Source organism: Protopterus annectens, chromosome 8.part1, assembly GCF_019279795.1.
Source record: "Protopterus annectens isolate FY-2018-M chromosome 8.part1, PAN1.0, whole genome shotgun sequence".
NCBI classification, from domain to species: domain Eukaryota; kingdom Metazoa; phylum Chordata; order Ceratodontiformes; family Protopteridae; genus Protopterus; species Protopterus annectens.
Genome location: NC_056742.1, coordinates 318,751,115 through 318,776,677, shown reverse-complemented (window position 1 = coordinate 318,776,677; position 25,563 = coordinate 318,751,115). Strand labels below are relative to the sequence as shown.

General features: G+C 41.1%; 1 protein-coding gene across 1 annotated transcript in view; it reads left to right on the top strand.

Annotated features, from left to right (window-relative positions):
* Positions 1 to 25,563, top strand: part of PMFBP1 (polyamine modulated factor 1 binding protein 1) — a 3,624,986-nt gene that overhangs the window by 2,599,151 nt on the left and 1,000,272 nt on the right. Inside the window, exons 18-19 of the mRNA XM_044081904.1 lie at positions 3,436 to 3,603; positions 3,692 to 3,871. Of these exons, the coding sequence (XP_043937839.1) occupies positions 3,436 to 3,603; positions 3,692 to 3,871 (348 nt within the window). The remainder of the gene's footprint in view (positions 1 to 3,435; positions 3,604 to 3,691; positions 3,872 to 25,563) is intronic.

Here is a 25,563-nt window from a genome sequence, read left to right as displayed (position 1 = left end):
GCTGGGCAAAGATCACTGGATGGTGACTCTGGATCTCAAGGAGGCTTACCTTCATGTTCCTATCAGGCCCAGTTGCAGGAAGTATCTGCGCTGGCTGGGACTTTTCATTATCAGTTCTCTGCATTGCCCTTTGGCTTATCTACTGCGCCCAGAGTGTTCACAAAGGTTCTGGCTCCAGTGATAGCTTTCTTCAGGCTAAGAGGAATACAAATCTATCCTTATTTGGACGATTGCCTGATTCTGGCTCAAGGAAAGGACGAACTTCTTCATCATTTACAGTATGTGATGGCAGTGTTAAGATGCCTAGGGTATTCTGTGAACGAAATAAAGTCCAGTCTAGTACCCTCTCAGGATATGTGCTTTCTGGGTGTGAGACTGAATACAGCATCCCAGATGGCCTTTTGACCCCGGACAAACAAAAGAATCTTTCTCTTTATTTCCATCAATTGTCTCGTCAGTCCAGGCTGACTGCAAGGACAGTCCTTCAAGCCTTGGGGTTCATGGCATCTTGTATTCTGGTACTTCCCAATGCCAAACTGCATATGAGGAAGCTACAATGGTATCTCAAAAATGTATGGACGCAACACTGCCAAAATATGGACACTGTCATTCAGATAATACCTTGCATTCAAAAGGAATTTTTGTGGTGGGCTCAGGAATGTCACCTAAACAAGGGACTCTCTGTGACCCAACCAGGGGCGAGTCAGATTCTAACGACAGATGCCTCAGACAAAGCTTGGGGAGCTCATCTAAATGGAAAATGGGTACAAGACACGTGGCCTGCCAGACTTCAACATTTACATATCAACTTGAAGGAGATGTTAGCAGTCCAATTTGCATTGATAGCTTTCAAGGATTTACTTCTTCCAGGGCAGGTGTTGATTCAAACAGACAACACAACTGTCATGTGGTACATCAACAAGCAAGGGAGGACACATTCATACCCTCTATGCAGACAAGCAATGATTTTGTGGGAGACTGCTCTCAGTTTACAGCTAAATCTTCGGGCAAGGTTTCTGCCAGGAGCACAGAACTCCTTAGCAGATGTGTTGAGCAGACAAATAATGGATCCCCACGAGTGGAAATTGGATCCGCATGTATTTCAAAAATTGACAGTGTTATGGGGAACTCCAGACATAGATCTGTTCGCTTCTCCACTAAATTACCAGTTGCCAAAGTTTTGCACAAAAAGGTTTCATCCCACAGCTTGGAAAGTGGATGCTCTCTCATTCAATTGGAGCAAGCTTCACGTGTATGCCTTTCCACCACTGCCTCTCCTCCCAAAGGTACTCCTGAAGGTCAGACAGGACAAGCCAACCATGATTTTAATAGCTCCGGATTGGCCTCGACAGCACTGGTACCCATTACTGAGAAGTCTGGTACGGGAGCCTCCATGGCCTTTGCCTTCGATTCCACACCTGCTGTCTCAGGAGAACAGTCAATTACTCAATGTCAAACTTCAGTCTCTGCATCTAACAGCCTGGCATATTCTGTTTTAAACCCTGGAGGGTCTCAGCTTCCACAACAAGTTTTGAATGTTATTTTGGAGGCCAGAAGGCCTAGTACAAGGAAAGTTTACGCATATAAATGGAGGAGATTTTTAATTTGGAGTACAGCAAAGGACTTTGATGTTTCTAAACCTAATTTAAGTGTTGCTCTTCAATACCTTACTGAGTTATTGGACAAAGGTTTGTCCTTCTCCTCTATAAAGGTTCATGCTGCAGCAATTTCTGCTCACTATGACTGTGACCCACCATTATTTTCTCATCCTTTGTTTAAGCAATTCCTTAGAGGGGCAAAGAATATAAGACCCCACGTAGAGCTCCTACTCCTGCTTGGGATCTCAATTTTGTGTTGGAGAAACTCACTCTACAACCTTTTGAGCCTGCAGCTACTGCCGAGTTGAAATATTTATCATGGAAGACTGCTTTTTTGTTGGCCATTACCTCTGTAGAAGGGTTTCTGAATTACAGGCCCTTATGGCGGTTGAGCCTTTCTTAATTTTCCACAAGGATAGGGTATCTTTGCGTACTAACCCTTCCTTTATGCCTAAAGTGGTTTCTAGTGTGGCTTTAAACCAAACTATTCATTTGCCTACTTTTTATGCAAACCCCCAAAATAAAAGGGAAAAGATTTTGCACACTTTGGATATACACAGACAGTTGCGATATTATTTGAGCAGAACTAAAGGGTTCAGGCAGTCTCAGCAGTTGTTTGTTTCATTTGCTTTGGGTTCTCAGGGCAAACCTGTTTCAAAACAAACTATTTCTAAGTGGATTGGTTTTGTATTGCTTTCTGTTACTCCCATCATGGTAAGGAGATTCCAGCTGGGATTAGGCCTCATTCCACTAGGGCTACTGCCACTTCTACAGCTTTTTAAGGGGTGGCTACTAAAGATATTTTGGAGGCAGCTACTTGGAGTTCAGTGCATACTTTCTCTAAGCATTACCACCTTCCACTTTACTCTAAATCTAGGGCTGGATTTGCCACTGCAATTTTACAGGGCATTTTGGCAGCTCCTAATGCTTTATAGTTTTGCCATCCTCCCTTACCTCTGCTTTGGGATTCTACCCATATGTAAGGACTGCAGCAATGTGAGATGAAGAACATAGTACAGTTTTGTACCTACCATAAATGTAGATGTTCGAAGATCCACATTGCTGCAGTCCAATTTACCCTCCCTCCTTCCCCTCTGTAGTTTGGGGTGGTTGTGTGGTTTGGGTTGTAAATATTGTAAATATGGTTAGTGCTGGGGTGGTTGGTTGTTCTTTGCTGTTTTTTGGCTTTGGCCTTTCTTTTTAGGGCCTTCTGACATCTGGGGCAAGAAAAGACTGAGGATATGACGTCGGTCATGCGCTTTTGTATCCTGACGTTCTGATGTCAGTGATAGGCGCCTTGACCGACGTCAGCCTAATACTTTGGTATTCGGGCCGACCGAGGACAGCGGACTACCCATATGTAAGGACTGCAGCAATGTGGATCTTCGAACATCTACATTTATGGTAGGTACAAAACTGTACTTTACAGGTGAGAATCAAACAAGTGTGCGTTTTAAAGTTAGGTATTCCCATCATTCCTGGGGGAATTAAAATATTCATTCAGACCCATGAGTGCAGACAGCTAAAGCCCAAGACTCTGAATACCACCAACATTGTATTTAGATTATAATTTTCTGTCAGTATAAAGTCCCCCACACAGGCAGCTTTGCTATTTTACCAAATGCTTTACTATTATTAACTATGATTTTTTTTTTAATTTGGATGTAAAGGCTACCCCATTTGGGCATTAAATGGCTTTATGTGTCTCCTTCTAGAGTAATACATAATGGCTATTCTAACGCTGCTTTGCCTGCAAGTGTAATAGTTAGAATTCTTTGTATTCTTAGCACTTGTAAAGTAACTAATTCTCGTCTGCTGTATTCGTTTCTAACGCTAGGTGGAGAAGTTCAAGGATGAAATGCATAATCTCAGAATGCAGCTATCGCAGCAGCAGTCTGGCATGGATGCATCAGAGAGACGGCTGCAGCTTAAAGAAGGAATCGTCAGGCAGCTAGAGGAAGAGAGAGCAACAGTTCTGCAGCACCTCAAAGAGCATGAAGTAAAGGTAACATCTGCAAACTGCAAACTTTTTTTTTGGTGAAACAGTGTTTCCATACAATGAACATTTCCTCATTTCCTGGGGTTTTCTCTAGTTCCTGCAGGAAGAGGATAAAAGGAAAGTTTTAGACCTTGAATGTGAATCACTTAAGCTGATGCTGCAGAACAGAACAGATGAGGCTCAGCAGGCAGAGGAGCAGTTACAGAAGTCACAGGATGCAGCTCAGCAGATGACACTGCAAATGCAAGAATTCCGATTAGAGAAGGAGAAGGAGGTACGTAATTAGTGCCTGCATGGATCTGGTGCCAGTTGTGTGATTAGTGCCTGCATGGATCTGGTGCCTGAATGAATCTGGTGTCAGGCATGTGATTAGTGCCTGTAAGGATCTGGTGCCAAGTATGTGATTAGTGCCTGCATGTATCTGGTGCCAGGTATCTGATTAGTGCCTTTAAGGATCTGCTGCCAGTTGTGTGATTAGTGCCTGCATGGATCTGGTGCCAGTTGTGTGATTAGTGCCTGCATGGATCTGGTGTCAGGTATGTGATTAGTGCTAGCACGGATCCGGTGCCATGTTTTGTGATTAGTGCCTAAATGGATCTGGTGTGTGATTAATGCCTGCATGGATCTGGTGCCAGGTATGTGATTAATGCCTATATGGATCTTGTGCCAAGTATGTGATTAGTGCCTGCATGGATATGGTGCCTGGTATGTGATTAATGCCTGCATGGATCGGCTGCCAGGTTTGTGGTCAGTGCCAGCATAGATCTGGTGCCAAGTATGTGATTAGTGTGCCTGCATGAATCTTGTCCCAAGTATGTGATTAGTACTTGCATGGGTCTGGTGCCAGCTGTGTGATTAATGCCTGTATGGATCTGGTGCCATGATGGGGAGGCCTACAGTCCTAAATTAATCTGCCTCAATGGTTGTTCCAACACACTTGTTTTTCATTTAGATTTGTATGTATGCATCATGGCTTTCTTCTTTTCGGTTCTCTTTCTTGTTTCACTTTCTTCCCTTGGTTGTCACAGTAAACCATGCTGCATGTTGCACCAGTTACCTATGGGATGATATCCACCAATTTCTAGTTTGTTTTTGGTTGGGAGGAGCAAAGCCAATGGCTATCTGTTGAATACTTTTTATCAAAATTACATATACCAAAACTATCTTATTAAACTATATTTTGCAGAAATTGGTTAAAATGATGAATTTGTGGCTTATCTACTCTACATTGATGCCACTTCTGTTGGTAGTCTTCTTTTCAAAAATGTAACAGTGCATTTAACCACAGCATATTGTATAGTGTGAGCTGCTGATGAAGTTTTGAAGGGTTTTTGCCTGATTCTCAACTCTGGTGTTATCATGGAGGTGGTATATATAATTTAGGTGGAGGAGGGTGTGGATGCAAGTGGCTTGCTCTCTGAAAAAAGTTTTGTTTTTATTTTTGTGTGTGTGTGTGTGTGTGTGTGTGTGTGTGTGTGTGTGTGTGTGTGTGTGTTTGATTATGCTTTTTGACTGACAAGTTTTGGACTGTATCTTTTGGAAACCTGTCAACTGAAATGCTGTCTCTTGATAGAATATAGGTAAACCACAACTATTATTTTTGTATGACACAAACTCTGCTGCACCTATATACCTGTAATTTTAGATATTGCTTCTCTGAGCTCATACTACCTCAGAAAAGAGGGAATGCTAAGATGTTAAGTTGTCTATCTCGCCTTCATTCTTGCTGGATGGGTTCGGAGCTGATCCTCGGCTCCGACTCGGCCAATACTAAAGCTCGAGAGCTAATTCCACCGGCTCGAGGCTCCCCTATATCCCACAATGCTAGGCGGTAACTACTCAGATCTCGTTTGCCGCTTAGCTGACGAGGTGCTTTTCTACCGGCTCTGGCAGGTTAGTGAAGAATTTAATTCTAAATTTTTCAATTCTTAGACCCCTAGTACCCTTTTTTACTAAAACCTTTAGTTTTAAATTCCTTTTTCCTGGTTCGACAACTTTGTTGCCCTTATTCCCTTCTTTTATTCCCCTTTTAGTTTTAGGCCTTAGGCCCTTCTAGTCCCCTTGTGTGACTGGTAATTTATTTTTAATTAAGGCCTGTGTGTGTGTGTGTGTGTGTGTGTGTGTGTGTGTGTGTGTGTGTGTGTGTGTGTGTGTGTGTGTGTCTTTTCTTGGACCTTTTATTATGTCTAAGGAATCTAAGGTCTCAGGCTTCAAGAAGTGTGACTCGTGCTGTCAGAAAATGTCTCTGACAGACGGTCACACTTCTTGTGTGTATTGCCTGGGACCTTTGCACCTGCAGGATGCTTGTGCTGTTTGCCATGGTTTTAGCCCTAGAGTCCTGCAGGAACGCAAGAATAAATTAATCTTGCGTGGCTTATTAAAGTCTGAAGGCCCCCCGACTCAGTATGTGTCGGGGAAGCCTTCTAAGACTTCCAAACAGTTGGCTCCGATTTCTGAGTCGACTTCTGGAAATGTAAAGTCTGCTTCGACATCGGCTCCGGCCGGAGCCGATGTTTCCAAGCCTCATACTGTTACCTCGGCTCCGGCTGGAGCCGAGGTTGATAAAACTCCGTTGGCTCCGATACTCTTATCGGAGCAACCTTCTAGGAAGAGATCTAGATCCCCCTCTATCGGCTCCGTGCACTCGGCACCAGGATCCCCTCTTCTTTCTGAATGGAGCCATAGAACACATTCCTCACAGTCTTCCAGGCTATCTGACCACGATTTGCAAGGGGTAGTGAGTAGACTTCTCAAGTCCGAGGCACTGGCCCAAATGCTGCATAGTCCGACTCAGCAGTCAGTGGCTATTTCCGTTCCCCAATGTATTCCTCCTCCGACTCCTTTGAGTTCGGAGCCAGGGCTCGTCGGAGCCATGACTGTCAGTGCGTTGGATCCGATACCTTCCCTTTCGGCTCCGTCGTCTGCTCCGATCTCCTCCTTGGAGGGATCTCAGTGCCGAGCTTCCCTCGTCGGCTCCGAGGGGGCGAGTGGCATCAGACCCTTGTCCGACCCCGCTCTCCCTCTCGGGGCTTCGGCGCTGGTGAGTTCGGCTCCAACATCGGCCTCGGAGCCGTCCCTGTCGGTGCCGGGGGGGGTCCTTGTCTCTTCGGAGCGGGGACCTCCGGCCTTGCCTGATAGGGGTGCCTTCGAGGTCATGCGGAGCATGCTAGAACCAGGGTCTGCCCCACAGTCAGCTCCGTCAGCCCCTCCATCTTCAGTGCCTGCAGTGATTTCTACCCACCCCCTTGCATTAGACCGCAGAGAGCCAACTCCTCAAGTTTCCCCAACTGGGAATTTCCTCCTCTTCCGAGGCCTCTCCTGACCTGGTAGGAGATCCCCCTAGGAAGAGGCAGTGCAAGAGGAAGCACATTGACTCCCCTGAGTCTATCACCTCTGACACTGACTTAGAGGAATCTGAAGGTTCCCCTCAATCCCCCTCTGAGGATGTCTCCTTTGCTGACATCCTTGAGATCCTGAAACAGAGGGGGAACTGGCCAGCCCTTAACCCTTCGGAGGATGAGTCAGTGTATCTTGAGGCGTTTGGCTCTCACCCTTCTACCTCCTGGGTGTCCCCTCCCTTTGACCCCCTTATGGAAGTGGTGGCAAGGAAGGCCTGGACGGCTCCTGATTCAGTGGAACCCACCCCGAGGAGGCCATCTAAGTTTATTACTGCCCCTAGAGATAAAGATTTTTTATCCAAAGGTGTCCCCGTTGATGCCATGGTGGTGGCCGCGGCCACTAAGGAGTTAGCCGATCCTTCGGTTCCTGTCCATCCTCCTAATAAGGAATCTAGGACCATGGACAGGTACGGTAAGCGGATGTTCTCATCAGCGACCTTTTCAATGTGGTCGCTGAACTACTTATGCCATTTCACTCGTCTCCAGAGAGATTTACTCAAGGATATGAGTGAAGTGATAAAGGATCCTACAGCTGAGGGGTTCCAAGATAGAATGAACTCCCAGTTGGCAACCCTGAATTCCATCGTTAACTCCACCATGCGGCTTATCTCATATGCTGTGGATGGGGCGAGTAGAGCCGCAGACACAGGTGTTGCCTTACGACGTCACACCTGGATGCGGCTGTGCAACTTTGCGGACCCTTTCAAGGCGTCCTTCACCAATTCTCTCTTTGATGGATCATCCTTGTTTGGTCCACAGGTGAAGGATACATTGACCAGGTGTGAGGTAGAAGGTAAGACTCTCTCTGCCGTAGGAGTCTGTTTTTCTACCCCTTCTAGACCCTATCCCAAAGGTCAGAGGGGAGGAAAGATGTGGTTCCGTAAACAATCCCAGGGAGTCTCATCTGACGCACAAGGTCGATTCCCCTCTACAGGCAGAGGGGGGAATAACAGTAGACGCCGCTCTAGAGGCAGAGGAGGTCTGCAAAACCAGGGTAGTAGAGAAACGTTCTCTGATAAACCCTTTCAGCATCCCTGAGGGGCTGCCCGGCTGTCCACCTTCGGAGGTAGTCGGGGGAAGGTTATCCCTGTACCCAAAAGCCTGGCTTTCCTTTACTCAAGACAAATGGGTACAGTCAATCATATCCAAAGGTTACAAAATTCCCTTTATTCACATCCCATCCCAACCCAAAGGATCCCTTCCAGACATTCCACCCAGTCTAAGGGAACAAGCAGCATTAGAAATTTCAAAGCTGCTATCAAAAAGAGCTATCCAATCAGTCCCAGCAGACCAGCAAGGATCCGGAATCTACTCCAAATTCTTTTTGGTACCAAAGAAAACAGGGGACTGGAGACCCATACTGGATCTCAGCAACTTAAACAAGTATGTCACGAAAACAAAATTCCGGATGGTCACGCTACAGTCCATTCTACCCTTCTTGGATCAGGACAATTGGATGTGCTCGATAGATCTTCAGGACGCGTACTACAATATCAAGATGAACAGACTCCAGAAGATTTCTCTGCTTCAGGCTGGGAGCCAGTCACTACCAGTTCAGAGCCCTGCCCTTTGGTCTCACTACAGCCCCCCGTGTGTTTACCAAATGCATGGCAGTGGTCGCGGCTCACTTGAGACGTCAAGGATTCCAGGTGTTTCCATATTTAGATGACTGGTTCCTTACCGCCACCACCAGACATCAACTTCTTCTATCCAGGGACTTCACCATCCAAACTTGCCAAGCTCTAGGCATTTCAATAAATTTTGAAAAATCTGCCTTGTCGCCTTGTCAATCTATTACCTTTATAGGCGCCACCTTAGACACACTCAATCTTTCAGCCAGACTCACAGAGCAGAGAGTGTCAGACATTCGAAAACAAGTTTCCCTTCTCTTACAATGCAACAAAGTCAAAGCCAGACTAGTTTTGAAGGTGTTAGGACTCATGGCAGCAGCTATTCCCCTTCTCCCCTTAGCTCGCTTCCACATGAGGATCCTCCAATGGATTCTGTTTACTCAATGGTCCTTCCAACAGCTCCCGATGTCCCATACCATATTGATAACTCAATCATGCAAGAATCAACTGTCTTGGTGGATCACATCACCTCAGGTTCTCCGAAGAAGACCCTTCACTCTTCCCCCCCAGTCGCCACGTTGACAACAGATGCCTCCCTGATCGGGTGGGGGGGGCATTATCAGGGCAGGACAGTCCAAGGCACGTGCCAACCTTTCGAGTGCCACTTGCACATAAATGTCTTAGAGATGAGAGCAGTGCTTTTAGCGTTGCAAGCCCTTCACGACTCTCTTCCCACTGGGACTATTGCAATTCAGACGGACAACATGTCCGTAGTGTGGTACATCAACAAACAAGGCGGAACCAGATCATACCCTTTATGTCGAGAGGCACTCAGACTTTGGCAATGGGCGATCTCTTCTCAGCGTTTTCTGATAGCAACGCACATTCCCGGGAAATCCAACGTGATTGCAGACAAGTTGAACAGGGCAATTCTCATGCCCCATGAGTGGTCTCTGAAGAAATCAGTTCTAGAAGAAGTATTCCTAAGATGGGGCCACCCTTGCTGCGATCCTTTTGCTACTCCCCAAAACAGCAAGTGTCATGACTTCTTCACTCTCTTCCCGTTACCAGGCCATCCCACCAGAGACGCTCTAGTCCACGATTGGCCCCGGGGACTTCTATATGCTTTTCCCCCTTTTCCACTCATATCTCAACTAATTCAGAAAGCCATCGCTTTGAGAGTGACAATGATCCTCATTGCCCCTTACTGGCCTCGACAGATATGGTTTCCGTTTCTTCATCGTTACCTTTTGGAGCAGCCTTGGCATCTGGACCCAGTACCATATCGGGTCAGCTGCACCAATCTCTGCATTCTCTAAACCTCACAGAGTGGTTTCTCCGATTCCGACCTTAGCCAGGCTTCCCTCAATATCTCGTTCGGTCCGAGATATCTTGATAGCCTCTCATAAATCTTCTACCCGGAAGATTTATAGTAGCAAATGGAAACACTTCTCTTTTTGGGCAACATCAAAAAACATAGATCCCTTTACTGCACCTATCCAGTCTATTCTAGACTTTCTAGCAGAGCTCTTTCATTTAGGATCATCTGCATCTACCATTAGAGTTCAACTGGCTGCCATATCTAATTTTCATGTAGGTGTCTCGGAGTCTAGCATCATGGCTCACAAACTCTGTAAAGCCTTTTTAAGGGGCGTATTTCTTCTCAAACCTCCAATCAAAGATCCCCCGCCTCAATGGGATTTGAACTTGGTTCTGGCATCCTTAATCCTTCCCCCCTTCGAACCGGCGGCTTCATGTTCTCTGAAGTTGCTTTCTTGGAAGACACTTTTTCTGGTAGCTATAACTTCAGCGAGAAGGGTATCTGAACTCCATGCTCTGTGCAGTCGTCCTCCTTACTTAGTGTTTCACAAAGATAGGGTATCCCTCCGTACTAATCCATCCTTTTTACCTAAGGTTTCCTCTCAAGCAAACCTAAACCAAATTATTGATCTCCCCGTCTTTTTCCCTGACTATTCAAACAGGTCGGAACAAAAGCTACATTTTCTGGATGTTCATCGCCAACTTAGATATTACTTAGACAGGACTAAACAATTCAGGAAATCTGATCAACTGTTTCTGTCACTAAAGTATCCCTCTCTAGATGGCACACCTCTACAATTACCTTCATCTATGAGATCAGACATCAAAAACTACCTTCAAGACCTAGAGCTCATTCAACTAGGGCATTAGCTACATCCGTAGCTTTTCAGGATAGGCTGCCAATAGCTTCCATTTGTGCAGCAGCCACCTGGGCTTCTCCTCATACCTTCATTTCACATTACAAATTTGACATGGTCTCCAGAAACCGTGCCAACTTTGGTTCCACTGTTTTCAAGAGTCTGTTCCGATAGGCCACCCGGGATAAGGTGCTAGGGACGCGGTCCCATCCAGCAAGAATGAAGGCGAGATAGACAACTTAACATTAAGAAGTTATGTACCTACCATAACGTTCCATGTTAGTTGTCTTCTCGCCTTCTTTCTTGCGTCCCACCCTCCTTCCCCCAAGCCTGGACAGACCGATAGGAATTCAGTTTGTGATCTTCCTCTGGAAGTCGTCATTCCCACACGTTCTTCCACCTCCTTTTCTCCTTTGTTAGGTCTGCGTTACCTTTCACTCAGGTTGTTATTGAGGTGGGTTTCCCTTCTCCATTCTATGGAGACTAGGGTTGCTTGGTATAGCTATCAAACGAGATCTGAGTAGTTACCGCCTAGCATTGTGGGATATAGGGGAGCCTCGAGCTGGTGGAATTAGCTCTCGGGCTTTAGTATTGGCCGAGTCGGAGCCGAGGATCGGCTCCGAACCCATCCAGCAAGAAAGAAGGCGAGAAGACGACAACTAACATGGAACGTTATGTTAGGTACATAACTTCTTATTTTCTCTCTTTCTGGATCTTGTGCAGCCCTGGAGAACTAATATATAATTAAAGTGGATTTAAATAATGCAGGACAAATTTTACATATTTAGCAAAATACCTTTCAGTATATTACTTTCACCAAATGTAATTTTGATGAAATGTCATTCATTCGATAGCTATGAACTTTCCTCTTATTGTAAGTACAAATTTAATATATCAGCCAGTATTTGGTCCATATTTTCAAAAGCAGAATAATGTAGTAGGATTCAAATATGCAGCCATATGTAACCTGATAAATATAGAGACCAGGACACTGCAAGTACATTAATGAAACATTCCTCCAACCAAAGCCATAACTGCATTCCCAACAAGTTGAGTTGTGGAAAATGTGGCATTAGGGCCATCATTTATGTAGTGTTTCCATGTTCATCAGCTTTCATTTGGTTTCTGCCACATCTTTGCTCTAAAAACATATGTGTCATGGTAGAATTTTTTCGTAAACTGTGTGCCTGTATCATCATAACTGAACTTCACCTAAACTGCAAGTTTGTAAATAAAATATTCAAAATAGTGTAAGCCTGACAGATTTTTTATTCTGCAATGTAGGAATAGTAGAACAGTTTGAAATAACCTTACAGTAATAAAAAGGAATCTGTGCCAAGTATTATGACCTCATTGCTCTGGTTTTATGTGAAGGGTTGTGAGAAATGTTTGCTATATTTATAGCATTGCCATTACAAGTGTTTTGCAATTTTTTAAATCTTTTATTTGCTATGACAGCAGCTCAGAGGAGTTACTTCAAAAGTATACTGACACCATCAGTTGTATAAAATCTAAGCCAGTTCCCTAACAAGAAGTTGAGTATTTTGTTATCAACATACATAATTATGAACACAAAACAGTGATATGTCATCACTACAGACAAATTTAATGTAAAAAGAAAAATCAGTATAAAAAAGTTGTTTTCGTAGGAGAGCAAGCCCACCACCTTCCCTATGCCAGTTATATATACCATCACTGAGACCAGTACATCTCAGGGAAGGAGTAACCACAGGAATACTGTAACACTGATCTTCCAAATCAAAATGTGCTACTTACAAACACATAAGAGTTTTGCTTATTAGTGTGCAGATATCAAACCTGGCATCCGTCTTACACTTAAAATGGTGCACATTTGATCCCTTGAAAAAAGTCCTTTCACTCTGAACAGACATCCGAATATTGTAACTTACCTAATTTTTGGTAAGTCTGATGTTTCCACTCAACATACAAGGCCCAAAGAATCAGCACAATATGAAGTCAGAGACTTGTTATACTTGCAAAATCAAAAGACTTGTAAATAGTTGCATTATTATTATTATTATTATATTTTTATTTATGTTTTGCCTCTGTGCCTGACAACCATCAAGACTCCCCTCATGAGACTCAGCTCCTTGTTCCCAATACTAAAGAATATATCCAGTGCATTACAGGGTGAGCTCATCATCCCAGCAGCCATGAGGGTTATTTGTGTCCTCTCTCATAACCGGTAAGGATGTGAGTAATGGGAACATTTGATTTTATGCGTAATCCATACTTTGTGTTGATGTGAACTTTTGCATCATCACAGGGACTACCAAATACCCCCGTGCTGCACTCTTTTACATGCATAGACAAGGCCAACCATCACTAGCTTGGGTAACCACAGCTCACATTCTTGTTGCGGCAGTCTCCCACTTTGTACATTTTTGGGCCTCTGCTATTACCACTGGGTGGCAGAAGAGTCAGTCCAGAAGCCACCACACCCTCCTTCCAGGCTGGGTGGGCCATAGCCACTCATTTCCCATCCTCCCCATCTGTTCCAGCACTTGGGCCACTAGTCATACCTAAGTTGTCCTGATCACCATCAGGGTTTTGTAGCACTGAACCACAGAGCCAGGCTCACAGTCAGGGCTTTGTTGCACTGTACCGCAGCGCCAGGCTCACAGTCAGGGCTTTGTTGCACTGTACCTCAGCGTCAGGCTCACAGTCAGGGCTTTGTTGTACTGTACCACAGAGCCAGGCTCACAGTCAGGGTTTTGTTGTATTGTACCACAGAGCCAGGCTCACAGTCAGGGCTTTGTTGTTATATCCCCAAAAGGCATGCCAGTAATGGAGAAGTGCATGGCTTAACAATGAGACTCCAAAAAAAAACAAAAGCCAGCACCACATAATCAGCATCCATAATCTTCATATTTCATTGCATAATAGCACTAGAGCCAGGAAACAGACCAGTTTCGGCTAGCAAACCTTCTTCAGTGTAGTACACTTCATTTTTTTTCATTACTAAGGCAAGTTGCATTCCAGAATTTTCCTGAAAAAATGGGAAAAAAGTATCTCTGGATATGAAGGCCCAGAATAATTTTTTGAAGACAGAGTTGTGACAAAGGAGTATAAAAAGCACACATAAGCCTAATAGCTAATAAATAAAAATGGTCTGTTTAGACTCCCCCCAAATAAAAATTCAAAACCTACTATAGGAGGATACATAGTGGTGTCATAAGTGTAGACACAAGTGCCTTATTTTATAATGTAGCAGTGCTGCTTGCAGTTCCAAAAAGTCAGACTTCAGAGCTGCCAAGACTGAAAAGGTTTATTTTCATTGGCTTTTTCACTTTAGGTCAAAGCATATTACTTTGATCTACATGTTGTCATCCAGAGAGCATCAAGCATCCATATTGGTGACTACCCAATACAGAAACGTAGGAAATTAAGAAGTTAAGTACATAAAGCTGAAATGTGCACTGTGACTAAGGGTGAAGTACATAACTCTGCCAACATCTGACTGGCATGGTGTTTGGTTCACATCAATGCCTGGAGCAGGTATGTCATGGGTTTAAGTCTGCATGCAGGACTTTTTTACTTTTTTACCTTATGTGTAGTTCTTTCCATTTTGATATTATAATGGCACATTAATTATTTTGTTAGTTATTTATTCAGTATTTAGTTTGTTTAATTATAATTTTAGTAAAGACTACAAGGTTTCTCATGCAAGGACTGATCCAGCCTTTCCTAGGCTGACCTGCAGCCTTACGTTCTTAACTTTTTCTTGAGTTCTTACTTTTCAATATTTTGAAGAGTTGCTGATATTGCTGTTTAGTGCTCTCTGAATGATAACATACAGATCAAAGTAATAAGCCTTTATCTAAAGTTAGGATGTCTATTTATCAAGATGCCCCCAGAGCAGTGCTCATGAGATAAGAAGCACAAAATGTTCAATTTAACATTATAGAAAGAAATGTGGATTACTTCTAGTACGTAAGTTGTTTGGGAAACAAATGCAGTTTGTTTTAAAGAACATGAAGTAATGCCAGATTACCAGGTATGGCGAGGTTCACACATTTAAAAGTGTTAGAAATGGGTAGTGCACTCTTGTGGCTACATAGCAAATGCAGTAATGCATCAGAACTTTGCATTAATCAAACATAATTTCAGGGAGCTAGGATCTCTAATTCCTTCTTGTTTTAAACTGCAACAATCAATCAAACCCGTTGTAAAGTGCAGGGAAGTAACTTTGGTTTTAACGCTTATATGAGTTTGTGTGTGTGTGTGTGTGTGTGTGTGTGTGTGTGTGTGTGTGTGTGTGTGTGTGTGTGTGTGTGTGTGTGTGTGTGTGTGTGTGTGTGTGTGTGTGGAGTCTAGGTACTTTGCTTGGAGACAAACAATAATCTCAAACAGTATGCTGTCCTTTCAACATATATATATATATATATATATATATATTTGTAGAAAATGGAATGTGACTGCTGATACTAGATGCTGGAGAGGAATTGCATTTAGTAGATGACTGAGTAATGATATAAAAGAATAATGGCTAAAAGAGAAGCTTGTGAAATAAATAACCTCTAATGCTGTGATTAAAATATTTTTCTTTTGTAGCTATGTGAAGCTAAATCACTTTTTTACTCTTAACGGAAGTCTCAATCTGCACATCTTTAGTAATTTCAAAACTTGTTAATAATTTTACTAACGTTATGGAGTTGCTTTTCAAATGTATACAAACTGTTATCTTTTTGAGCAAGGATTAAATATAGCAGCATAGCAGGTTAAGTACATCACTGATCTCAGTTCAATGCAGTTTTTTTTTTGTGTGTTGTCACAGAAAAATTGCAGAAAGCTTGACACTGTTTTTTTCTTGTGAACCAATGAATTGCTAGGTGATACTACTTTAGGTTTATAAATAGAGTGCATTAAACCTTAGAAGCAAAGTGCTTTAAACAATGGTACCCATGAATACAGACGGATCCATGTCATTCATAAACTGCAACAGATAAAAAGGCATAATTTATTTCCATTCAGACATAATGCAGTAATAGTAACAAAAAAAAATAGTCACACAAAATTGATAACAGTCATGTTGAAGACCTTTGCAATGAAGTAGAGTTTTAAAGTGAATCCAGATTGAAAGTGGTTGTAGTCATTGCTTAAACTTTAAAACCGTAATCTGAATTACAGCTGAATAGCAGTGAAGATTAAGCAGTCAAACATGTGGCTTATAACTGAATGAGGAAATGTAATTTTTACTAATAAATTAGGAATATTGTCCATATACCCACTCTGCCTAAGTAGGTAGTGATGCTGTACTTGGCAGGCTCATTTACTTACATCCCACCTTCTCTTAAAGAGCACATGCTTGCAGTTATGACCCACAGAAGTTACTGATGCAGTAGGGTGCCTACAACCCCCCTCCTTCCTCCCATAATAGGTGTACCAACTTTGCCTGCTTTCTCATACTCCTCCCAGGACATCTCCTCCAGTGCTTGGAGTAGTACTCGTTCCAGGGCCATCTGGGCTATAGCCAGAAATTTATATCTGTATGCCACATAGTTGGCTTTGCATTTGAAAGTAAATTAAAAGGTACTTTAATTCAGAAGAGATGCCAAAGAAAGTCAATAGCAGATCATTGACATATAGTGGAGTTGTACCTGCAGCTTGCCTTACCTGCTAAAGCTGAAAGTGAGAGAGAGCAATAAATTCATCAGGAATCATGAAAAGTAGTCTGAGTGTAGAATGAAGTGCAAGGTGGAAGATGAACTGGTTAACTAGAACATCAAGTGACCTACAGAGAGGTGTGTTCTTAGCTGTTGTGTTTCTAATATACAGTATTCACAATGGTGAACTGAAAACTAAATTCCCATATATTGAGGACAAAAGAAATTCAAATAGTGTAGCATTCTTGCTAGGACAGTACTGTCCTGAAAATGCAGCATCTGAGAACATGAGAAGGAAACGGCTGCAGCTATAGCTGTAGGAATCGGACAGTACAAAATCAGAAGAGCATGCAGTAAAGTGCTATAGCTGTAGGAATCGGACAGTACAAAATCAGAAGAGCATGCAGGCAAGCAGAATGCAGTGGCGCTGATATTTTAGGAGAAATGTGCATTTTAATGAAAGCAAAGATAATGGTCATTTGGGTACAAAGTAACAGTGCTTTTTATGTACTTTCAAAAATATGAATCTCAGTGTTATTGTCAGTTGTTGTGTCTTTCTGCTTTTCCTGGTTAGGGGTCGCCACAGCGGAACTCCGGTCTGCTACTGATTGGCAGTAGATTTTTACGTGCCGAGTTGCCAGCCCTGACACACAACCTTCAATGAAGGTACGCCCATTCACGCATGTCTCCACACAGAAGATGCTGTAGCTGAGAATCGAACAGGACAACGTCTTACTGTGAGGCGACAACGCTACCGCAGCACCACCACCGCAGTTCTCAGTGTTGTTGTCAGTGATGCTTGAAATGTCTCCTTACAGGCTAGAACATCAAGCTATAAACCTGATGATACAGCAGTGTTAGGTTTAAATCCAGTAATGTCCATATGTCTTTGTTTAAGACTGAATGAAAAATGTAACTTTTTTATTCTACAAATAACAGCCATTTGGTAGGTCATTGCCTAGCCAATTGCAAATGCTGCGAAAATAAAAAAGAGAAGAAATACATCGCAGTTTTTGGTAATTTTACATTTCTTGATGGTGGACTGATTCTTTTTTGTTAGTTTTGAGTTGACAGAGTTTTGATTTTTGAATACATCACAGTTAAACAAAAAACAAAAATTACAGCCTTCCAAGCTGAAATGTAAATAGCTGCAATCGATTTGGTGAGTGTGCTCTCAGATGTAATATTGAGAAAATGGACAATGAATTGTTTTGTTTCTGCAAAACTAGTGAGAGAAAGGATTTCACTATTTTGATCCACACTCTGATAGGTGCTGCACCCTTGCCCATAACTTTTTTTTGATGATTTCTGCTGTTGATTTAATGGCCAGTAAAATTGTTTAATAAGTTTGTCTTTGTGCAGTTCCTTGCCTCTCCAAAGAAGAACAGTTCTGTTTTTTTGTGGTGTTGGCGCCACTATTTTTCTGTGTGGGGCACCTGAAACTTCATCCCTGCTATGATCTAGAATAAATACCTATATTTGACTTCAACCTGTCTTGGAGAAAGAGTAGAAATACTGAACTACAAAATACACAGGAAGGGGATGCAAGGAAATGGAATCCATACTACTGAGTTTAAGGCTTAATGTGGTTTGCTGAATCCTAACATTTCTCCTGGAGGAGTAATGACAGCTGTCTGGATTTGGCTCTGACACCAAATAACAATGAATATTGGTGGGCGGTCAGTGATGATGCCTGTCATAATCTTAGCTACTGCACTTTATTATTGGATGCAGATACAAAAATCTATTAAAATATACTTTCTTTGGCATTATTTATCCTCTTCTGGTTGGTAACATGATTATGTGCCAGCCAAGACATCTGTGTACTGGGCTCCAAAAACAGGTTTAAGAAGAACTTTCACTAATTGCCGAAAACTCTCATAGACTAGATTGTTATGTTGGAAATAAGTTAATACAATGAGTCTGAAGCGCTTACTTTCTAAAGGTGTGTTCAAAAGGTTTACAGCTTTGTTTTTCAGGGTCATTTCTATACCCAGAAATGTACTAAGCTTACAACATGACTCTTGTGTACTTCAAATGCAGCAAGCCATGTTCTTCTCCAGATGTATCTTATATATTTATACCTGCACCCAAGTCAGCTAATAATGGTGGGAGATAGTAAAAGTAACTTCTACAGCATATTGGTGTTAGACTTCCGCAACCTTACAGTTGATTTCTCATCCTTGCTTAAAGGTTGATGCAAAATGCCAGAATGGAGAGAACAAAACAGATAGCGCAGCCACACTTCTACTTCCACACAATAAGAGGAAATGTGTGATGAAACTCCATAGATATCAGAATGTGCACCTCCCATTATATAGAAAGAGTATTTTCCTAGACTAACACTGAATTTAAGATCCTACACACTTTACCATGAATTACATTAAAACTTGATTTTTATTACGCCACCCATCTTGTTTCTTTCACCCACTTCCAGTCATACCCACCCAGCTAACAATACTGGCCCCTCCCCATCTGGGGGAAGGGAAGAGGGAACAGAAGGCAATAATTTGGGGTAACAACTAAAAATTTTGGAATCTGATGTAGTAGAACTCTGGAACATTGTCACCTCCAGCTCTAGGTTTTTTTTAATGACTATAGGTTCTAGCAAAAATATTTATGTATATGTATGTATGTATATATATATATATATATATATATATATATATATATGTGTGTGTGTGTGTGTGTTTGTGTAAATATATATATATATATATATATATATATATATATATATATATATATATATATATATATATATGCATATATGTATCCTATCCCTTCTGTTTGAATATTATTGTGCATGTAGGAAGATGCATGCTAAAATGAAACAACCACGTTAGCTACATGCAAGTATAGCACTTCACATTTATTTATGAATCCATTGATTTTCTAGAAGTTAAACGTGACCGCTGCTACAGTAAAAAGCGGTCAGTCTGTTATGTTAATTACATCCCCATATGGCTAGATGTTAACTCAGTAGCACATTATTTGGCAGTAATATGACATGTTGAACAGAAGGCAATAATTATATCTGTGGCAGGTTTCTACAGAAGTTCATATTTTGGTGACAGCTGTATTAAGGAAAAATATGTATCTGTAGGTATCTAAGTATAAACATGCTCTCTCTCTCTTGCCTAATGAACATGACATCTGTGCTGGGTCATATTGGAATGAAGCTGGTGACAATTGTTTTCATTACTAACCAAAACCGCATAATAATACTTATACATTTGTTTTTGCAATTTGCTGTTCTACCTGTATAGAAACTGGTTACAAAGAGCACAATGCAACATAAATCACAAAAGATGAATTACAATTAAAATGGCCTAGCACCATGTATTTCTTTTGCTGGACAATAGAATGTAATCTGCCCTCACACGGATAAAGTCCTTCCTTATTTGTCTACCTTGTTTCTCATTTTTACTTCTCTTGTTCACAAAATGTCCATTACCCCCACCTTTTAGACAGTTGTCCCATACCAACTAAGGATTCTTCAAGTATTGCATACAATATTTTAGTAGTTTTACTACCCACTATGAAATGTAGCACTGCAGCCTTCTTTTATCTTTGTTTTCATTGATGCTACTGTGGGATACAATATTGGTATTTAAAACAGCTGTCTTACGTTAAATTACAAATTAGCTGTTACTTTATAGGTTCATAGGATCATGGTTAGGTACTAGGCAATCAGTGTGCAGACTATTGCAAGCCTGTCCAATAAACCCTAGTCAAAATGTCCTCTAGTCTGAAGGAGGGAAAATTAAGGTAGACTGAGGTAAAATTTAAGGCCTCCCATCCAGTTATCTAGGTTTACCTTAAAAGTGGCAAGGGTACAGGTGGAGGAGAGGATATGCTTGGATATGAATCTCTCATGCCAATGTGTTTTGTATGAATATTGATGAAAGTTCCTGGTATTTAAGGAACTATTTGCTCTGTAAATGATTAGAAGATCAAAGAGGATCAGAATGTTACATGTATATCCCTGTGGAGGAGTATATAGAGAGAAGGCTGCCAGTATGTTGCAGGAATTAAGATTTTTGAGGCCATTGACCTTTTATTTAGGAACCTCTGAGGTCTGTTGTGTTGAGTGATATATTTTGACAAATACATGCCAAAAGGAGTGTTATATTCATAATGGGTGTGATGATATATGACCAAAGGGAAATTAAGAGGTCTCTGGATTAAAGGGGAATTAAGACCTCTTTGGATGTAGTGGAGATGCCTTTGGAAATAATATGAGCCATATAAAAGGTTTTCCTAACTATTGCAGAGCCATGATGGACAAAAAATAAATTACCAACAAGCATGCCTAGGTCTCTCATGACAGTATCTGATGAGAGGACTGTGTCACCTATACAGTACAAGAAAATGTTTTGTGGACCAAAATTAAATATACTGTCTTCTTTATATATTCACTTTCAGACCTTTGTCCTTGTTCCTGTTGTTAACACAGTCTAACCAATATTATAGCAACTGTGAGTCAGTAGGTGATCAAAAATGTTTTATTATAAAAATTATTTTTTAAAATATTCTGTTTGTTCTTTCTTATATGTAGTTAAAGAAGTAATTTTATCTTGATTACAAGTAAGTTTAAATTTCAAATATTTAGAACATTGGTTCAAATGTGTATAATACAACAACATATTTTTGCTATATGATAAAAGCATTATTTCTAAAATGAAAATATGTCTTGATATGGCTATGATGCTTTGTTGAAGAAATGACCGTTTTCCTCCAGTGTTATCACCAAGTTTGCATAGTGCCATAACGGCACCCATAGAAACACCAGATTTTAGTTTACAGTTTATCATTAAATGCATATAATTATTACTAAGGACTATATTCACTATCTCTGTTAAAAGCCTGACATCCTGGGATTGTCAAGTCTACATTATTCCAAAGCATCTTAGCAAAATAACTCTAAATCTACATCAGAAGGCATTATAGGAATTAAGGCACACCTGTTAGTTTTTTCATTCCCCTGCAAAAATAAATAGAATAATCAAAAGTATCATTGATATAAGAAAGAATAGTTTTCACAATTTAATTGATGGCATTTTCCTTAATGGAAATGTTCACATCCTTTTGGATTCTAGGCACATTCTGCTTAGATTCAGGTACTTCGCTTTCAGATATTTATCCATAGCTCGATATATTAGCACCTAATTAAATAATTCCTGAGTGGCTCCATTAGTTGTTCTAAAGAACTGGCTGATCATAACTTAAGTATTAAATGTAATTCTCATTGGCTAATGGTTCTATCATCTTAACATTAAAATCCAAGATATCCATAATCTCATCAACTGCTCTTCTCTTGTCTGCCTTCATGAGTCTTGTTTTATCATCCTTTTCAAACTGTATGGCAAGGGTCTTTATTGACTTATTAAGATATAAAATCTATGCTTATTAAGATGTAAAAGCTATGCTCATTCACCATATCCCATGACTTCTGACTTGTGTACTTTTTTAAATGCTAATGTTAGGGTTTCCACCTGCCCCTCTTTGGGCAGTTGTGTTCTGCAAGAAAAAATCTAAAAAATGACAAATGTCCTGAGATTTTGGGACAAAAAATATTTCCTAAGTTTTCTTTAATAGTTGCATAAAATGGTTATTTTGTATTGGAAACACCTAAATGTTATAAGAAAAAGAATAAGCAACTCCAATGTTTCAAGAATGAGCTTTTATCTGAGAAACAAAAATGCAAAGCTCTGTACTTTGCACTGGCCATGGGTATATTCTGTCTTGCAAAATCTCATGTTTCTACAAAAAATGTCCCACTTGGGTCATTTGGAAGGATGGCAACCCTGGGAAAGGAGTAGGGTTGCCACCTTTCGTTGTGGCTAAAACCGGAGTAAAGCCACACCCCTTGCGTCACAAGTAACTCCTCCCATCTCACCCCCTCTCCCACCCACATTCCGCCCATTTGTGATGTCACAATAGCATCTCCCAGTGGGGAACGCCCTCTTTTTCCATTCTTGCTGCCTGGTTTCAGCCGATTTACTATGTTTTTCTGTAAAAAAGCATACTAAACCAGCCGATTTACAAACTCCGATAGTCTGTTTCTTTTTTGAAACAGAATGCCAGAGTTTGTACACTGTTTTTTGGACTACCGGAGAATCAGTTTGATTTCCAGATAGTTCAGAAAAAAAAACAGAGGGGGTGGCAACCCTAGACAGGAGTAAACATACTTACTGCTCTTATCATTCATATTAGAATTCCAAAATTTTAGATTTGACTTATGAATACAGCTTCTGAGAAAAGTAATAGTATCCAAAATATTCTCCATTTTGAAGTTATAAAATTCCATACCTTACTTAAAACAATGGATACAATGATGTCTTTTACATCTGGATTCAACCTGCGTATTATTGGATCTGACTTTTATCTGAGGCTGGCCAAATACCAAAGACTTCAGCCCCCTGAGCTCCACCTCCTCTACTCATAATTCCCTCACTCACCAAGATTACCCCAGATGTTGTTTACCACCATTTCTGGACAGCAGCTTGGTTGATTGCTCTGTCGGAGTATATCCTTTTTTTCCCTAGCACTTTAGAATGTAATCTAGGTCACTTTATCCTCTGACCTTGTTTTCTTCTGTGTAATTTAATGTGTTTTATTCTATAGTAGGTTAGAGTACATTAATGTAGGTTTAGGGTTAGGGTTTGTTTGGTTAGCAGACTTTTCCCACCTTGTGTGCTTTCTTAGAGTTAGTGTTTAGTGTATCCTTCAGTTTGTTTTTTTTTTAGTTTTTAGTGGTTACATTTCTGAGTTATGGAGAAGGAGTTTAAAAAGTATTTAGCATGTGTTCACAAGCTCCCATCGCATGATGCCCTTGGCTGGTGCATATACTGTCTGAGGGGCTGCCCATCTCGAACCCCCCTTGTGCCATTAGTGAGCACTTTGGCACTTGCTCTGTTGGGAAGACCAGGTTGGTCCTGAAAGGAATTTTTCCAGCCAGCGATTCTGCTTTGCCTTCTCCAGCAAGGAGGAGAAGTCTTATTAGGGTCACAAACAGAGCTTCAAGAACCCAAAGCATCCAAGGGGGACCAAAAATGATTGCCCCCCTTCTTCTTGTAGTCCACATGATCTGATCAGATCCACTTCTGCTAAGGATGACTTGAAGTTGTTGTCTTTGAAGACCTTATTCTCATCGACTGTTACTTCACCCAAGTGGGTTTCAGAACTGCAGACTATCTCTTCAGTACCTCAGTACTTTGTTTTTCATAAAGACAGGGTGTCCTTCCACTCAGATCCTTCCTTTCCCCTAATATGGCTACTTAGAACAATTTGAATCAGTCCATTCAATTGCCTGTGTTTTTTCCTGAATTTTCCAAAAGAGAAAATACTGCATTGTCTTGATGTGCATAGACAATTGAGGTTTTACTTGGACAGGACCAAATTTTTCAGAAAATCTAAAGAATTGTTTGTATACTTTTCCAATGCCCAGTTGGGTATGCCAGTGTGTAAGGTTACTGTCTCCAAATGGCTATCTGATTGTATTTCTTTAGGTGTAGTTTGAAAGTAAAGCCATTGCAGGGTAAACTGAAAGGTCATTCTACTGGAGCTATGGCTACTTCTACAGCTTTTCTTCTCCAGAGCTGCACTGGATAATGCTTTTGCAGCTGCTGCTTGGGTGGGCCCTTACACCTTTGTGTCCCACTACAAGCTGGACATTCAGTTGAGGTCCACAGCTTCCCTTAAAAAGGAAACAGAAAACTAAACATGTTTCTTCTGCTTATAGGCATCCACAAAGTGAGTGGCAGGTCTTTACTCAGGGATTATTTAATGCTTTATTGTAATTAAGACCTCCTCAAGGGGTTTTGGTTCCTGCTCCTTCTTCGTCCTCTTCCCTGCTTAAAAGGCCCAGGGAACTGAATTCTTCTGAGGAAGAGTTGGAATCTGATGAAGAATCCCTTACTTAACCTTTGTGTCCAGCAAAGTAAAACACATTTTTGCAGGGGAGCAAACCCCCGCACCCCAGCTACTTACTAACTGCGAGATTGCACTACAGTGTGGAAAAAGATACATTTCCCTATCCCCACTGTACTATGCTTTGGTTAACTGATTTCTACAAAAGTGCACTTTTGGTTAAGTGCACTTTCGTTCAAGTGGGTCTCGACTATCTGTTCTTCGAAAAAGTGTGTTTTCGAAGAACAGAAGTAGACCAGTATATATGTGTGTGTGAGTGTGTGTGTGTGTGTGTGTGTGTGTATAGAATATATATATATATATATATATATATATATATATATATATATATATATATATATATATATATATATATATATGTATGTATATATATATATATATATGTATGTATATATATATATATATATATATATATGTATATATATATATATATGTATATATATATATATATATATATATATATATATATATATATATATATATAGATAGATATATATGTATATATATATATATATATATATATATATATATATACATATGTATATATGTATATGTGTGTATATATATATATATATATATATACACACACACACACACACACACACACACACACACACATTAATCTTTAGTGCTCACAAAGGCGTGTTTTGATGATACTGTCTTTGAAGATCTGTGATCTGATGAAGAGTAAAAACACACCCTCAGCCATATAAACACACACATATACAGCTTCATATGTGTATGGCAGTAAGGGTGCCACCCGTCCCGTTGTCAGCGGGATACTCATAGGTTGAGCTGTCTCATCCCATTGCCCACTCTGCAAAGTAGTGGGACTTGAAAAGTCCAGGTTTTCAACCGCACTGAATTGCCGTGAAAAAGCCGCAATTACTTCCGGCTTTTCCACGGCAATTCAGTGACATCACTAACCCAAACCTGCAGGCAAAGCTTTAATTTGTGCAGCAGTTGGCTGCAATTTATGAAAGGGGTGGGGATTGGGGCAGGAAGAGCCCTGCAAAGATCGCAGCTGTAGGAGCACTTTGTTATAAGCGCTTCTACAACCGCTAAAACAATGACCGAGATTTGTTTTGTTTTTTTTCTAATGAGCCAGCAATCCATCTGTTCGTCCAGCCAGCCATCCATCCATCCATTTATCCAGCCAGCCATCCAGCCATCCAGTCAGTCAGTCAGCCAGCCATTCATCCATCCAACCAGCCAGCCAGCCAACCATTCATCCAGCCATCCATTCATCCAGCCAGCCAGC